The sequence below is a fragment of the Panthera onca genome, chromosome F1 (genome assembly GCF_046562875.1).
Source record: "Panthera onca isolate mPanOnc1 chromosome F1, mPanOnc1 haplotype 2, whole genome shotgun sequence".
In the NCBI taxonomy this organism is placed as follows: Eukaryota; Metazoa; Chordata; class Mammalia; order Carnivora; family Felidae; genus Panthera; species Panthera onca.
Window position 1 is genome coordinate 27040798 of NC_138355.1, and position 13377 is coordinate 27054174.

Consider the following 13377-nt stretch of genomic DNA (forward strand, 5'->3'; position numbering starts at 1 on the left):
GGGGAAAAGCCCTGATTGGCAGCATGTGGCAGTTTGCACCAGGTTGGGACTCCCACCATGCAAACAACCTAAATGTTGTTGAAGCAAGGGAAAGGTGAAGTCATTGCAGTATAGCCACTTGATGATGCAATTATTTAACATATGCAAAGCCACTGTCTGTGGTGTTTTAGAATGGTGGGAAATCGTATGATTTTTTTTTTTTTTTTTTACAGATTTTAAGCTACCAAAATGTCAAGTGGCTTGCAAAATTTCTGAAAATGTAACACACAGTGGCTCTAGCACACTGCTGGGTGAAGCATCCCTCTTTGGTTATAAATGTTTCCTGCAGTTGCTACAGATTTTGCATGCATGTTACCCACATCTCTTTTAAGGAGACATTAAGTTCATATGTATAAAAGACATTCAGTTCCTTGGGGAGAAAATGTTTTATTAAGTTCATCTAAATTCATACACTCTCAGTTAATAATGTGCAGTGTTTCGCATGGTAGAGTCACTCAAGGGCTGTTTTTAATGAGTTATGCATTGACACCAGGAACAAGGGTGGATTGCTTTAGTAACTACAGCCTCTAGGTTTTTATTATCTCCTTATTTGCTTTAATCATTAAAAGCAAACAGGAGAAATGTGCTCACTTATTTTGCACAGTAAAATAGAGAGCAACTTAGGGGCAATTCTAATTTTTCTCCTTTTTTTTTTTTTTTTTTTTTTTGGCTTTCTACCATGCTCAGTCAGTCTTCTGCTAGGGTGGGAACAGAAACAGCCAATGACTTCATAAGCTTAAGGCAGGTCTTGGTTTCCAGAGGCTTTAAACACAAAATGACCCTGGTGTTGTCTGGCCAAGAACAGGAATTATTACCAACAACATTCATTTTTTGTCAAAAAAGACCTCTCTCACCTCTGCCTGTCTGCAGGAGGCATAGTAATTCGTTCTCTCAGTCTCTTATTTTCTCTGCTTCCTTCCCCTCACTCTCAGGATATTCAGTGACTCATCATCATAAGTTTTCCAAAATTCTCATTCTGAAAATATTGTTCCTAAGTAGTCTAGAACTTTGTATTTCACATGTGTCCTTAGCAGTCCTTCAAAGAACCAGTGTTTCCTTTATCCCTTGAAAGAATGCTCATAAATTGAAAGATGTAAGTAATCCTTAAGTTAAAGGCTAATAAAAAATTGTAGTAATATGAGGTGCCTGGGTGGCTCAATTGGTTGAGCGTCTGACTCTTGATTTCGGCTCAGGTCATGATCTCACCATTCGTGAGCTCAAGCCCTGTGTTGGGCTCTGCACCAACAGTGTGGAGCCTGCTTGGGATTCTCTCTCTCTCCCTCTCCCTCTGCCCCTTCCCCCCAAAAATAATTTTTTTAAATTGTAGTAATAATAATACTTCCTATAACGAATTACAGTTGTCAAAGTGTCTTCATAGACCTTATCGCATGCAATCCATTCTACAACCCTGTAAGAGAGACAAATAATTATCCCAGTTTTCAAGGGAAGAAACTCAGCTCAAAGAGGTTAATCTTGGGCTGAGATCAAACAGCTAGAGGAAGATTAAGATGACTCTAAAACACATCATTTAAGTTCTTAACTTGTGATCCTTCTATGTTATCACATGGTCAGTGCTCAGGCTGGCTCAGCTAGAACACTTCTCTAGGCACTGAAGGGAATGTCAGAGAAGTAGAAGTGGCTGCAGTGCCTCATGTGTGGGTCCTGACATCACAACAGAATGGGTGATCATAAAATATGGCGACCATGTGGGAACTTCTGTAACCACCGAGTGGGATGCCCTTTAGAGTGCTGGCTTTGTGAAGCCTGACACTCATTCTGTGAGCATGCTGTCGCCTAAAACATTTTTCGAGATGCCCTTCAAAGCTTCCTGATACCTTTTTTTTTAAGTTTGTTTATTCTGAGAGAGAGACAAAGAGAGGGGGAGAGAGGGAGAGAGAGAGACAAAGAGGGAGGGGAAGGGAGAGAGGGAGAGAGAGAATCCCTATGTGACAGCACAGAGCGGGACATGGGGCTCAAACTCATGAACCATGAGATCATGACCTGAGCCGAAATCAAGAGTCAGACGCTTCACCGACTGAGCCACCCAGGCGCCCCAAAGCTTCCACATACTTTTAATGCCTTCACGCATACATCATATGTCTTCATCTTTTCTGGGACAGATTTCAGCTTTGGCAATAGTCAAATTACAGTTGGTGCCACTGGAGTGTAAGCCCCAGTGGGCCTCACACGTCATGAGGGCTAAGGCTGGGGATGCCCATTTGCTGGTACGTCTCTAGCATCTAGCACAGCGCCTGAGTCATGGTGGGTATTCAGCAGAGGAAAGAGCACTTTTGAATGAACAGTTAAGTTGGGGGAAAACAAGTCGGGTCATTCCAAGCCAGTGTGTTCAAAACCACAGAGTAAGGGGGTTGGTTGTCCTGTGTGCTCATCCAGAAGGAACTTTCAAAAGGAGAACCCCCCAAAAAAGTGTGGAGCTGTGGCAGCTTCACCGGAATATTGAATGAGGAACTGCAGTGGCAGTGGAAGCCCCTAGCTGTGTGTTTAAGTAACTTGCATATTTAATTAAAACCATTAGCCAATATAATACAGTGATTTTAATATTAGCCAATATTTGTTGATGCTCTCTTGGTGCTAGGCAGTATTCTAAGCAGTTTTCAGATTTTACCATACTTAATTTTTAGAGGCAACCCCATGGAGCAGATAATGCCATCATTCCTGTCGTACAGATGAGGAGACAGGCACAGCGAAGTTGAGTAACCTGACGTACAGACGATAAGTAGCTGAGGTGGAATTTGAACTCAGGCAGCTAGACACTGGACCCTGTGCTTTTAACTGCTCTGCTCTACCAGTTCTGGTTTTTTTAAATTTTTATTTATTTTGGGAAGAGAGAGAGAGAGTGTGTGTATGAGCAGGGGAGGGATAGAGAGAAAGGGAGACAGAGGATCCGAAGCAGATTCCCCACTGATAGCAGAGAGCCTGAAGTGGGACTCGAACTCACAAACCGTGAGATCATGACCTGAGCTGAAGTCGGACGCTAAACCAATTGAGCCACCCAGGCGCCCCTGCTCAACCACCTCTTAATTCTATCAGATGGCAACAGAAAATGTACTTTTATAAGATCATTAAATCCAGAGATAATGCTGAAACCCAAATTATTTCTGAAAACAAGACCCTGAAGTACTATTTCATATGTAAATAGCATTTCTTGAACTCAGTTGGAAATCCTTAGGCCAAGATAAGAAGAGGGGCAGTGACTTTGCTCGGGGACTTCTCCTTAACTGGTGGGGACTTAGGAGCAGTCCGCCTGGCAGAAGACGGGGAAAGATGAAGCCCTCAGATTGGAGAACATAGCCCACCTATTTCTCTTTTCCAGGGCTTCTATAAACGGACCCCAGACTACCTTCAGATTAGAGAATGGAAGAGGTTGGGCTGCTTCCCCGTCCCCATGGTTCACTCCACGTTCCTAATTGACCTCAGGAAGGAAGCCTCTGGCAAGCTGATGTTCTATCCCCCGCACCAGGACTACACCTGGACCTTTGATGACATCATCGTCTTTGCCTTCTCCAGCAGGCAAGCAGGTACTGTTTATGTTCAGTCGTTCCGTCACCATGGAAACACTGCAGCTAACCAGCTCCTTTGGTTTGTGCCTCTTATACAACAGTCCTATATAAAGCTTTTTTTCCCCAGGCAGTATTAGAGACAGTTGTTTGCGGTAACCATACCAGCACCCTCTTTATCGTTGTCCAGGTGAGCACCGATGACCAAGAGTCAGGGCCGGCCCCTCCCCAGAAATCCACTCTCTTCTTTTTGAGTGCTGGGAAGACAGTACCTGTGGGGAGAGCCATGAGCAGGTGATTGGTTCTCGATGGTGCTACTGTATCATTTTGTTCACTACAAGGAATTTTTTTATTAATTAGGAAACTGTGACAGTGGCCCAAAACAACACTGGCAAAGACCCCAGACTTTAAAATCAGAAGTTTATTTCTTCTTTAAAAAGTCTGAGCTGGTACAGTGGCTCTGTTCCCTAAAGTTTTCAGAGACCCAGGCTTCTCTGTTGCTTCCCCATCCTCCATGAGGTGTCATCCTTAATTGTATGATCCAAGATGTCTCATCAGTATGGATGCATTGTAGCCATTAAGTAAAAACCAGAGAGGGAAGGCACTTCTTCATTTAAGGAGTTGAACATATTGCTTCCATGCATATCCCATTAGCCAGAACTTAGTCACAGGTCAACACATAGCTGTAAGCGAGGCTCAGAATGTGCTCTTTACTCTATGCAGTCTAGAACCTCAGTTCTCTTACTCCAAAAGAGGAGAGGACAGGCTTACGGAGGCACCTAGCAGCCTCTGCCACAGTACTCATAGAAGGAAAGGCAGAGCCAGACTTAAGGCTTTCAAGAACCACTGGGAAGCATTTCCATTGGTGGGACTTAGGAGGAGTCAGCCTGTGCAGGCTTTTTGAGGAAGACAAGTCAGTAGGAGGCTAAGTTTTTTCTCTTGTGCCACCCTGCACATGCAGTCAGGGAGGACTTAATTCACGAAAGCAATTCAACAGGAAGTTCCACGACATTCCTGAAGCAAAGCTGTATTTCAGACCTTCCTGAGAGAAGTCAGGTCCCATCATCAATGAGCCAGAAATGTGCTACTTAAGTGCCAGCAGAAGCGAGTTTAGAAAGTAGGTGAATGGTGAATAAACTCATGTGGCCGTATAAGTTAGGGTGGGTGAGATCAGGACCCCAGGCAGCTGAGACAGCTTGCTGGCAGGTGAGAATGTTAATACAAATTCAAGCCACAGCTCACAGGTCAGGCTATCTTAAAAGCCGTAGGTGTCCCACTCAGCAGTTGTAGATTTGGTAGGAATGAGAATATTTGGTAGACATGTGGAAGGCTATTTTCCCTTGGCTGCTAGAGCCATTTAGACCCTTTGGCCAGGTGTAGGCATTCTTTAGCCCCGTGTCAAGGCAAAAGCAGGGTTCTTATCCTCATCTAGATTGAGAGTTTTCATGAAGGTTCTTGTGTCAGTGTTAATGGAAACTGCCTCTTTTAACATGGCCTGTGATTTGCTCTGACTTCTCCAGGATGGGAAGCAGACTCAGGGCCTTCTCATTCCTTTCAGTGTGCCAGTCCCTTTGCTTCAGAGTTTGCAGTAAGGGTGTTCCAAGAAAGTGAACTATTCAGAAGTACAATAATGGTCCTTGCCTAACAGAGTTCTCATTTACAGTCATTGCATAAGGTGTTATTATGACCCATGCACTAAATTATTATGATGTAGTTTTTCAACCAACAACTGTATTTGGGGCTGGAAGAGTGACACAGGCTGGATAGGAATTTTTCAGCTCTGTCCTGTGCGTGGCCTGTTCACTCAGACTTCATTTCTTAGTGGTCACACTCCCCTTAGGCCTTCCCAGGACATTGAAGGTGGAGAGGCCCAAAGCTGTTTGGCGATTCAGTTGGGGAGAGAGGAGGTAGAAAAGAAAGGAGAGGGAATCGATACTCTAGGTTTTGCCTTTGTACCTAGGATCGTGTTAGGCTCTGTGCTACTTGGGGAGATAAGATCTTTACATGTGGAAGCATGAGTAATAGCTGTCAAACAGGGAAAGCTGAGGGTCACATGGGTGGTATAAACCGTGAACAGGTCTGGGAGTCAAGCAGGAAAGAATCACTGTCATTTGGGGGAAGGAAAGAGCTTTCCTGAGTCTTGTGGCTCCCATGGTGGCACTTGAACTTCTCTTAAAGTATTTCCAGGAGAGATAAGAATGAGCCTGTGAGTCCTGCACAGCCCATGGATGCTTTTCCTTTCTGACATCCAAAGCAAATCGCTTCCCTTCTCCCTCGCAAGAGTCTTGATGAAAGATAATTTGTGTTCTCTTTTTCTCACTCTGTGAAGCTCCCTAGCTGTGTTTCATCCTCTGAAGTATCATTTTTTAAATGTCCAAAAGGAAATAAAGGCTCTACATGTTCCCGGCCGGCCCATCTAACCACAGACCTTGCTCCTTAACCTTTCACCTCTGACTCCAGTCGTTGCGATGTGTGGTTGATGAGTGGGAGGCGCAACCCAAGTGTGGTGGTGCCCTGAGGTGTAGCTGCTGAGCTGGCCCCAGAAGAGAGCACAGGGGTCGCAGAAGAGTCTCTGTGGCTATAGTGAAGCCAGGGTCAGGAGTTCACGTCCCGTTGTGGCCAGAGATGTGGGCTTTGTGTCATGGCCACAGGAACCATCTCTGGCGCCAGCCAGTCATCTTCTGAACGTCTGCTGTTGAGTCAAAAAAGGCAAGAGATGTGGGTGACGGGCGTGCATCCCTGCCTCCTGCACATCGCTGGTAGTAATCAGAAGTGCTGGCCACGTGCAAAGATGGCAACCAGAGTCATTACCAGCTCTCAGCCTGGGCTTCAGAACCCTGGGCAGATAGAAAGATACTTGGCATTGGCTCTTTAGGGACAAAGGTTTTGTGCTAATGACTTACTGTATGGCCTTGGACAAGTCCTTGCCTCTCTGGATCTGATCTTTCATCACCGAGGATAAAAATAAACGTATCAATCCAAGTATAAAGGTACTAATGAGTACAAGAAAATGTTTGCTATTTTCGTATGACAAGCACAGAGCTTCGAGGTGAAGTTTCATTTACCATTCTTTTTCACAGGGAAAGAAAATTGTTTCCTCCAGAAGTAGCCTTCACTGAGAGTACCAGATTCCTTCATAGACTTTAACTAATTATCAACACGTTTCCTTTTAAAATTGTTACGTTTTTATCAAATTATCCATGGACATAGTTGAAAGAGTTCAAATAGTCCCCCAAGGTTTATTATAAAATTAGAAGTCTCTTGTACATCACCCCCCTGTACCATCATTTCCCTCTTCTAGAAGAGAGATACTTTTTTTTTAAGTTTATTTATTTATTTTGAGGGAGGGAGAGAGCAGCAGAGAGAGAGGGAGAGAGAGAATCCCTAGCAGATTCCACACTCAGTGTGGAGCCTGACACGGGGCTTGATCCCACGACGCATGAAATCATGACCTGAGCTGAGATCAAGAGTCAGACACTTAACCGACTGAGCCACCCAGGCACCCCAGAGACCGGCACTTTTAACGCCTCCAGATGATGACAGAAGTATAATATAATGTCTGTGTTTCTAAATAATATGATTGTGTTGCTACCTCTCGATTCTCTGGTCTTACTTTGGATGTGATCTATTGACTGTCCACCACAGAAGAGGGGGAGGTAGCTCTCTCTCCTGCCTGTGCTCCCTCAATGCAAACACAGTCCTCCCAACACTCTGTCCTCCCGATAGAGTTCCATGGCAATTTAAGACAGATCGATGGCCAGTGTTTTTGTTGTTATAATATGTGAACCTAATTCGAAGCTGAGCCACTTATGGACTATGGCTAGTTTTCCTTCTATATTTAACTGAATGACTGCCTTTTTCCCTTAGTTTGATTATGACTAATACAATCTAAAACTAAGCCCTAATTATCTAAAGCATCTCTTAGAATGGTCAGATTTATCAGATGTTCTCTTTTTGCATGTTTGTGAAGATTTCTCTTCTGGAACCTTCTGCTGTTGTCTGAGTGGTGCCACAGCTCTCAACCCGGGATGCCCTTCCCTTGTCCCGTACGTTGACCCTCCTGTCAATTATGTCTCAGGGCCTCCTTGTTTTCTGTAATCCGCCCCCTCTCCTTTTCCTTCCTTCTCCTCCTCCTCCTTCTTCCACATCATCCAGTCACTTTGTGAAAAAGTGTGATGGTAAGTAAATATCTATGACCTTGCTGTGTGAAAATGCCTTTCTTGTCCCTTCACATTTGATGGACAGCTTGGCTAGTTCTCATCTCCCCTTTTTACTGAAGCTTTGGAAAGTTGCATGGTAAGATGATTTACCTAATTAGGATAGAGAGACAACGTAAACATGAAATCATTTTCCTCCCACTTCCTGAACTCATCGTGACTTTGCAAGGGGGTACATTTTCGTTTGAAGCGACCCTGAAGTATTTGTGTAGGCAAACAGCAGAATTAGTGAGTTTACTTGGTGAAGCAAGAGAAGTGACCACTTTTGCTGGACCAGCCCTGATTTGTGCCAGACTCAGTGAGGAAGAGGCTAAAGGCTCTTTTCTTCCCCTGTTCTTCTCTGCTAATGCCGTGAGACAGCATCACCTGGTCTGGCAGGTGATACAGCTGACTGGAGGAAATTTCATCTGCACAACATAGAGAAGTCACTATGCAGATAATTCTGTCTCTGGAAAGCATAGATGATTATGGCCATTAACAAATCAGAAGCTTGGACACACGGATCAGAGCTTGGCAGACTCATTCTTTCAACTAAGCAATCTTTTCATTAGTCAGGACCGTCAGTTGTCAGATCTTTGTGAGACCATCTTGATTCCTATATTCCTAATTTTCTGGTTAAACACAGATGTTGTGCAACTCTTGGAGTTAGTCACGTGGGGCCTTGGAACCAGTGCTGAATACAGGAGGACTGAGGCATGCTTCTGGCATTGTCATATGACAGATGCTTAGCAGGACTTGAAATGCAGTCTTTTTGTCCCTTTACGAATCCGTCATACAAGTTTCATGTCTGTTGGTTGACTCCAAATCCATGCCTGCTAAGAGAAATAAAACCTTGGAGAACTGTGGAGAATTCTAAATTTCCTTCTTTTTTTTTTTTGTTTTTTGTTTTTTGTTTTTTGTTCTCCATATGCTTAGATTTAGCTTTAATAATCTGTCAGCCTCACAGGATTTTCCTGTTTGCTTTCATATCAAATGTGGATTTCATTCCTCATCTTCTTGTTATTTCCTGTAGGCGGATTACAGTGTTCCATTCTGTTCTCTGGAATGGGAATTCCTTGCCTCCTTTTGATCCCTTCGTGCTTTTAGTGCTCATTTCAGACCACGGGTATGCTTTTTCTTCAGAGAGAAAAAAATCAATTTCCTCTGAGCTGAAGAGTGGCCCCCGGTTTTTATTAGCCCCCAATGCTGCATTAAATTTTCTTACTAAAGAGCATTTTTGAGGTCTACGGGCAGTGTCTGAAACAACTACTTATTCATTTCCAGTGCCAAACTCAGCTTTAGCCACAGTCCGAGCTTTTTTCCCTTAGTTGTCTCTAGAGAACCAAGAACCGTGTTTTCTGATTGGTTGCTTTTGTTTCTCTCTTGGGTCCTCAGGCATCCAGATGTACCTCTGCAACAGAGAACACTATGGCTACCTGCCCATCCCCTTGAAGTCCCATCAGACCCTGCAGGAAGACATAGAGAACCTCATCCACGTCCAGATAGAAGCAATGAGTGAGTGACCCAGGAGCTCGGGTGATGGCTCTTGCTCCATTGCCACCGTGACCACACCAGCCACCTTTCCCTTCTCCCAGGACTGTGATCTCACAGTCATCGTCTGCCTTGGCTGAACTATAGCTATTCATTTGTTAATTTGTTCTTAAACTTTTCCTTTGTGACATATGAATATGACAAGGTCTGCCTTTAGGGAGCTTCCGATCCAGGTGGAGAGCTGGGTACGCAGTAAATACATTTTGTACAATATCAGAAGGGCCGTATTGGTATTTTGTGGTGTAGATTTAAATTCAAAACTTTTATGCTTTCTAATTATATGACTTTGGAAAAGTAATCTAACCTCCTTAGTTATGAAATGGAGATAAAGCTTTAGTGTTTGGGGCAAATTCTCCATTCTATCTATCTATGTATCTATCCATCTATACTTTATATAAAGTCTAATAACAATAATTATGACTTCAACTTAATAATAGGTTATCATGTAACAGATACTATGCTAAGCATTTTTTGTATATTGTCTCACTAACCCAACAACAATGACAGGGTTTTTATTATCCCCATATTAAAGATGAAGAAACTGAGGTGTAGAGAGAGAGTGTAAGTAACTTGCTCTAGATCTTTTTGCTAAACAAATGACAGATTGGGATTTTAACCAGTCTTGCTATCTGCAAAACTCACATCCTTAAACACTGCATCGTTATTGCCTCTGGGTCTAGAATGATGTCAGAATTTGGTAAATGCTCAATAATCACTCGCTATCATAATTATAACGTATAACGTTCAGTGGTGGCTAAAGGAGAAGGTAATGGCAAAACCCTGCCTAAGGGAGGATGTTGGAAATGGCTTCCCAAAGGAGGGAATATTTTCAGTTCATTTTCATGCAGCATCTGAGAAATTCTGTTATTCATCACTGGAGTATAGGAGGTACGTCTGTGGGCAGTAGCGATGGTTGGGGAGACACGGCAGGAACTGAGGCTGGAAAGTGGGCAAGAGCCCAGCCAGAAGGACCTCTAATGTATAAGGTGGTGTTTGGACTTTTCCTGAAAAGAGAGGAGCTCTTAAAGGGATTTTTATCAGAGAAATGTCAGGTTGAAATCTGGATTTCCAAAGGCCACCCTCATGGTAAGGGAAGTATGGCTGGAATAGGGGGGGGAGTGGATGGCTCAGGCCAGAGGCAAAGAGGTCGTTTTTGACATTACATGGTAACCTAGGCAAAAGATGGTGAGGATCTGAGCTGGGGCAGGAACAGGGGAAATGGAGAGGAAGGAAGAGATTAAGAGAACCTTATGACATAGTCTTGAAGGATTTAACCAAGAGTCTGTAGCTGAGCAAAAGGGAAGCAGAGAACAACTTCTAAGTTCTGACTTGAGTGTTTGGGGATAACAGTAAGAGTTTTAAAGGGTATACAGCATGCAGAATTAAGGAGACATTTGCAAAGAAAAGTCATGAGTTCGTTTTTAGACCCATTGAGTTGCCTGTGAATATCTATTTCCTGCTCCCCACCCTCAGACAGTAAATGCCTTTTTTGTCATGTTCATCTCAAAAAGAATGGCAAATAAAACCCAAAACCAGCAGAAGATAGAAAATAATAAAGATTAGAGCAGAAATCAATGCTATTGAAACCAAAACAAACAAACAGAACAGATTAAATCAGGAGCTGGTTCTTTGAAAGAATTAACAAAACTGATACACCCCTAGCCAGTTTGATCAAACAGAAAAAGGAAAGGACCCAAGTAAATAAAATCAAGAATGATAAAGGAGAGATCACAACCAACACAGCAGAAATACAAACAATAATAAGAAAATATCGTGAGCAATTATATGCCAATAAATTGGGCAATCTGGAAGAAATGGACAAATTCTTAGAAACATATAAACTACCAAAACTGAAACAAGAATAAATAGCAAATTTGAACATACTCATAACCAGTAAAGAAATCGAGTTAGTAATCAAAAATCTCCCAAAAAATGAGTCTAGGACCAAATGACTTTCCAGGGGAATTCTACCAAACATTTAAAGAAGAGTTCACACCTATTCTTTTGAAGCTATTTCATCATGTTCATCTCAAGGCATAGCCCTTTGCCTGTCACCTAGTAGACACCCAGTAAAGATTTGTTGACTAAGTGAATGAATAAATGAACACATGGGTTTAGGTTGACATGCCCAGTGAGTAGATGGAGAGATAAGTCCATCAAGCCTAAAGATGTTGAGTAGGGATTCCATAACAAGATAATGTGATGTCACAGAATTTCAATAACACAGGAGCATGAGATGTGGAAGGACATTCAAGTATGGTAAAGACTGAGAAAAAGTCCAGTGGAGTTTTTCAGATAATACCCATGATAAGAATGGTTTCAGAAAAGGCTGAATCAGAACTCAAATTGTTGTAGAAGTAATTAAGAAGCAAAGAAATAGAGAAAAAAGCAGAGAATTTTTTTTAACAAACATGTTTGGGACCAGAGGGTAAGGAAGACAATAATAATTTAAAAGAGTCATCAGAAGTTTTCTTTAAATAGCAGATTCTCCTACTGTATTTATATAAGCTTCTGTTTGCAAAATATCAGTCTGCTCAATATATGGGGAGCACATCAGTGGTGCTGAGCAAAGTACATGCACAGACTATACGTGGGATGAGGGCAAGCACTCCTCCCATCACAACCTCTGCATGCTGATGTGCATGATAGCTTGCAAGCCATCCAGTCTTTCCTCATCTCAGTGTCCTGGGTTTGAAAAAGGCAACAAGAGACACTATTGTTCTCTAAGTATGTAGAGAATAATAGGGATAATGTAGAAAAAAATCCCCAGCATTCATGGCGGGGGGTGGGGAATAAGGATTGACTAGGGAGTTGGTGCAGTTATAGTATTTCTTGAACCAGCCCATAGGAAGTTCCTTTGTGAATTTCTTTAACACATACTGTTTCTGCCTATTGTCTATGTTCTAGATGAGGGCAGCATCTTACTGCCTTTTATCCCAAGGACCCAGCACAGGACAGGACATATGATTGGTACCAAACAAGTATTTGCTCCAAGAATGGCCACACAAGCAAAAGAACATGAGGAAATGGATGAAAACTGTATTGCAAAGAGCACTGAACCGGAATGCAGCCTAATGAATTTCAACCCAAGCCCTGTCACTTCTGCAGGGAGAATTTTCCACACCCCCCCCCCCCAGAGCTTTAGTTCCTGTATCTGTGGAGTAAGGATAATAGCACTTACTTTGCAGGGTTGGGAGGAGCAAAAACAAAACAAAACAAAACAAAACAAAACAAATGTACACCAACTCCATACAATATTGAAGGGTTGCTGTTATTAGGACTCAGTTTGACCTTGGTAATGTGTCACACACACACACACACACACACACACACACACACACCCGCCATCACTCCTGTTCCGTGCCTGCCAGACTTGACTCCAAGTAGATGCCAGCTCAGAGCAGGCCAAAGACTTACCTTCTCTTGTTTTCCACCATAAGACTGAGAGCACAGAAGCTTCCCTGTGTGTAGAAGCACACACATTGTCGATAAAGTTTTTTAAATTATATAAATTATAAATATGCATGGCACAATGCTACACAAGTAGAATTCATCTGAGAAGAACCTGTAATTTATAGCTGCCATTTCTAATCTCCCAGTGCATACCAGCTCTCTTGCTAGGCACTTTATATGTGGCATTTTGTTTAATTCTTGAATTTACCTTCGTTAGTTATAATTCTGTTAAAATTTCAGATGCTGAATTTTAAAAGGTAGAACATAATTGGAGTAAGAAAAATAATTAGAAAATAAACCTGTGAGGATAGTCATGCAGAAATATAGACTGGAGGCCCCTGTAGGATTAAGGATTAATAATGAAATCATATCTGTCAAGTGTCCTCAGGAAAAATGGGCCAGATGTTAAATGCATTTTGCACAGCATCTGGAACCCAATGAACAGTAAAGAAACAGCTGCTAATAGACTATACCAATTGAAGCATTAGAACAGGAATTATATTATATTTATGTACAAACACTGAATGCCTTCCTACAATCTATGAGGGTACTGGGGATTCAAAACATTTTACAACCAGGTCTCTGTTTTGGGTATATATATTTAACTGGAGACACGGGAC

General features: G+C 42.5%; 1 protein-coding gene across 2 annotated transcripts in view; it reads left to right on the top strand.

Moving 5' to 3' along the window:
- Positions 1-13377, top strand: part of COLGALT2 (collagen beta(1-O)galactosyltransferase 2) — a 116875-nt gene that overhangs the window by 77803 nt on the left and 25695 nt on the right. For both annotated transcript variants that reach the window (XM_060643732.3, XM_060643731.3), the window contains exons 5-6: positions 3374-3578; positions 9149-9268. In XM_060643732.3, the coding sequence (XP_060499715.1) occupies positions 3374-3578; positions 9149-9268 (325 nt within the window). The remainder of the gene's footprint in view (positions 1-3373; positions 3579-9148; positions 9269-13377) is intronic.